The sequence below is a fragment of the Monoraphidium neglectum genome, assembly GCF_000611645.1.
Source record: "Monoraphidium neglectum strain SAG 48.87 unplaced genomic scaffold scaffold05293, whole genome shotgun sequence".
Lineage (NCBI taxonomy): Eukaryota > Viridiplantae > Chlorophyta > Chlorophyceae > Sphaeropleales > Selenastraceae > Monoraphidium > Monoraphidium neglectum.
The window spans coordinates 1-2,507 of record NW_014008337.1 but is presented as its reverse complement, the minus strand read 5'-3'; the positions used below and the strand labels follow the sequence as shown (position 1 = coordinate 2,507).

Below are 2,507 nucleotides of genomic sequence, written 5' to 3'. Positions count from 1 at the left end.
GGGGGGGGAGGTGCGCCAGCGGCGTGGGTGGGGCAGCTGCAGGCTGGAGCGCGTCGTGTGCCCAGCGGGGGGTGGCTTTCAGGGCTGCCCGCTGTACTGCCTCGCTGCTCGGCCATGGGTGGCCAGGCGCTCAGCGGCGGGGGTGCGCGCAGTACGCGACCCCTTTCGCCCCTCTCGCCCCTCGGCCCCGATGGCCCTGCCGCCCGTCACACCCAAAGCACACTCAGCGCGAGGGGGCGAACCCGCCGCCGCGTTGCCCCAAAAGCCAAAAGATGAGAGGCGCCCGCCCACCTGCTGCCGCAGCGTGTGCACGTGCCCCTCCCGCCCCAGCCCGTGCAGCTGAGAGTTGGCCGCCTCCAGCGCCTCAAGCCACTTGCGCAGCGCAGCCTCGTGGGCGCCGCGCTTGTTGGCGCTCGGGCCCGCCGGCGCGCGCGCGCGCGCGATGGCCACCTGCGTGGGTGCGAGGAGGGGCGGCGGCGGGGGGCGGCGTGCGGCGCGGCGCGGCGTTGGTTCGGGGCAAGCGCGACCCTCGGCATAAACGCGGAGGGACCTAGCATAATTGATTGCCTGGCACGCGGTGGCCGCTGCGCAAAGCGCCGATGCACGGTGCGTCCACCGACTCAAGTGTGCGCGCGCGCGCCCGGACCTCCCGTGCGGCGCGTGCAATTTGCAAGACAGCGCGGCGCGTGCGAGGCAAGGCGGAGGGGGCGGAGGGAGGCCTGGGGGTTTTCCCGGAGGGGTCTGCGGCGCTGCTGTGCTGGGGCGGTCCAGCAGTGCTGCGCGGGCGCGGGCGCGGGCGTTGGCGCGGGCGCGGCGCTCGCCTTGGGCACGAGGGTGTGGGTCCAGACGTACGACACGAGCTCATCAAAGATGAACTTCTCCTGGCCCAGCAGCCGCGGCACAAACGTCTGGAGAAGTTGGGGAGGCGGGCGGGGCGGCGGGCGCGAACAGGGAAGTGAGACAGCGGGACGGGGAGGGGAAGGGAGGCACGGGCGCTGCAGTGGAAGGTGGCCGGCGCGTGCGGGTGCTAGGGACGGGCTGCGTGAGTAGGCGCAGGGCGCGGCGCGGAGGAGGGGGCAGGGATTTTGTGGGGGGACACACCTGCGCAGCCCAGTGCATCTGGACCTGCTCGGGGCCCTGATGGGGCGGAATGGGGGGCGGGGCGCAAGCGCGGGTATAAGGGGGGGGCGTGAGGTTGCTGTGGCGCCGCCGTGGTTGCGGCGCCCAGACGGCCGTTGGGCGGAAAGGTCTCCGGCCGGAGGGCTGCGCTGTGAGCGCATCAGCGTGTGCGTACAGTTGGACCCACGTGCATGTAGCACACGCAACCAGATCAACACACCCAAACAGATGCATGCACACACTTGCACGCACGCGCGCACACACTTACACACACACACACACACGAATCCACATGTATACGCATGTACATGCACTCTCTCTCTGTCTTACACACAAACACACACGCGCGCGTGCGCGCCTGCTGGTGTGGCATGACAAGGTTGAGCGACTGCAGGAACCCGCGCATGTGGCAGGCGTTGGTCCACCAGAACGCCAGCTGCTGCACGTCTGAGCGGTTGGCAACCGCCGCCGACTGGATGTGGCGCAGCACGGAGTGGCCAAAGGGCACGCCGTCCTGGGGGCACCAGAAGGGAACGGGAGTTGAGCGGACGCGGCGTTGGTTTGAGGGGCGTAGAGGCAACGCATGCTCCTCTGGTGGTTGGGGTTTCAGCAGTCGCCAACGCCCATGAGGGGTTTCCGAGGGGTTGCCCGTTCGCAAGGGGTTTTCCCTTTCGAAGGGCGTATGCCCGACCGCAGCCGAAAGCGTGACGCGCAGTGACGTCATGCAGGGAGGATGCAGAAGTGAGGGGACAGCAGGGCGACCGAACGGCTGATTCTGGCAGGCGTTGCCGCTGTGATTATACAGGTTGCAGGCTGGGGGCGTGGGTCAACGGTGGGGAGGGGGGTTGTGCACACCTGGCGTCCGAGGCAAACGAGCGTGCGCGCGATGCGGCGCGCCGGCGCGTGCACCGAGCGCGCCGGCTTGCGGCCTGCGATGACGGGGCGCTGCGCCAGGTGCACGCAGAACTCGATGGCGGCCGCAGTGAGGAGCTCGTCCTGGGATGCGCGCGCGCATGTGGTGTGTGTGTGTGTATGGGTGTGTGTGTATGTGTGTGTGAGTGTCTGCACGTGCAAGGTTGCTTTCTGAAGCAACGAATGTGGTGTGCCGCAACTTTTGCTGCTGTGGGGTGGCTCATGGGGGCGGCAACCGGGCAAGGCCACGCGGCAGGAACCCGCCGCGCCTGCTGCCCTTGCCCTTCCGAGACACACCTCAGGGCACCAAGCACAACAGGCCGCCCTGCTTGCCCACCTGCAGCTGCGCCACGTCAGCGCTGACAGAACCTTCACCCCCCAGGTCCGGCGCCGTCTTCCGCGAGCGCGGCGGCCGCGCCGCCCCCGACACCCCGCCCGCGCCCGCACCCGCGCCGCCGCGCCGCACCGCCGCCGTC

General features: G+C 69.8%; 1 protein-coding gene across 1 annotated transcript in view; it reads right to left on the bottom strand.

Moving 5' to 3' along the window:
* Positions 1 to 1,119, bottom strand: part of MNEG_15403 (hypothetical protein) — a gene marked incomplete at both ends in the record, with an annotated part of 2,477 nt that extends 1,358 nt beyond the window's left edge. The window contains 3 exons of the mRNA XM_014036126.1: positions 292 to 450; positions 831 to 908; positions 1,102 to 1,119. Coding sequence (XP_013891580.1) covers positions 292 to 450; positions 831 to 908; positions 1,102 to 1,119 — 255 coding nt within the window. The remainder of the gene's footprint in view (positions 1 to 291; positions 451 to 830; positions 909 to 1,101) is intronic.
* Positions 1,120 to 2,507: the final 1,388 nt, after the last annotated feature.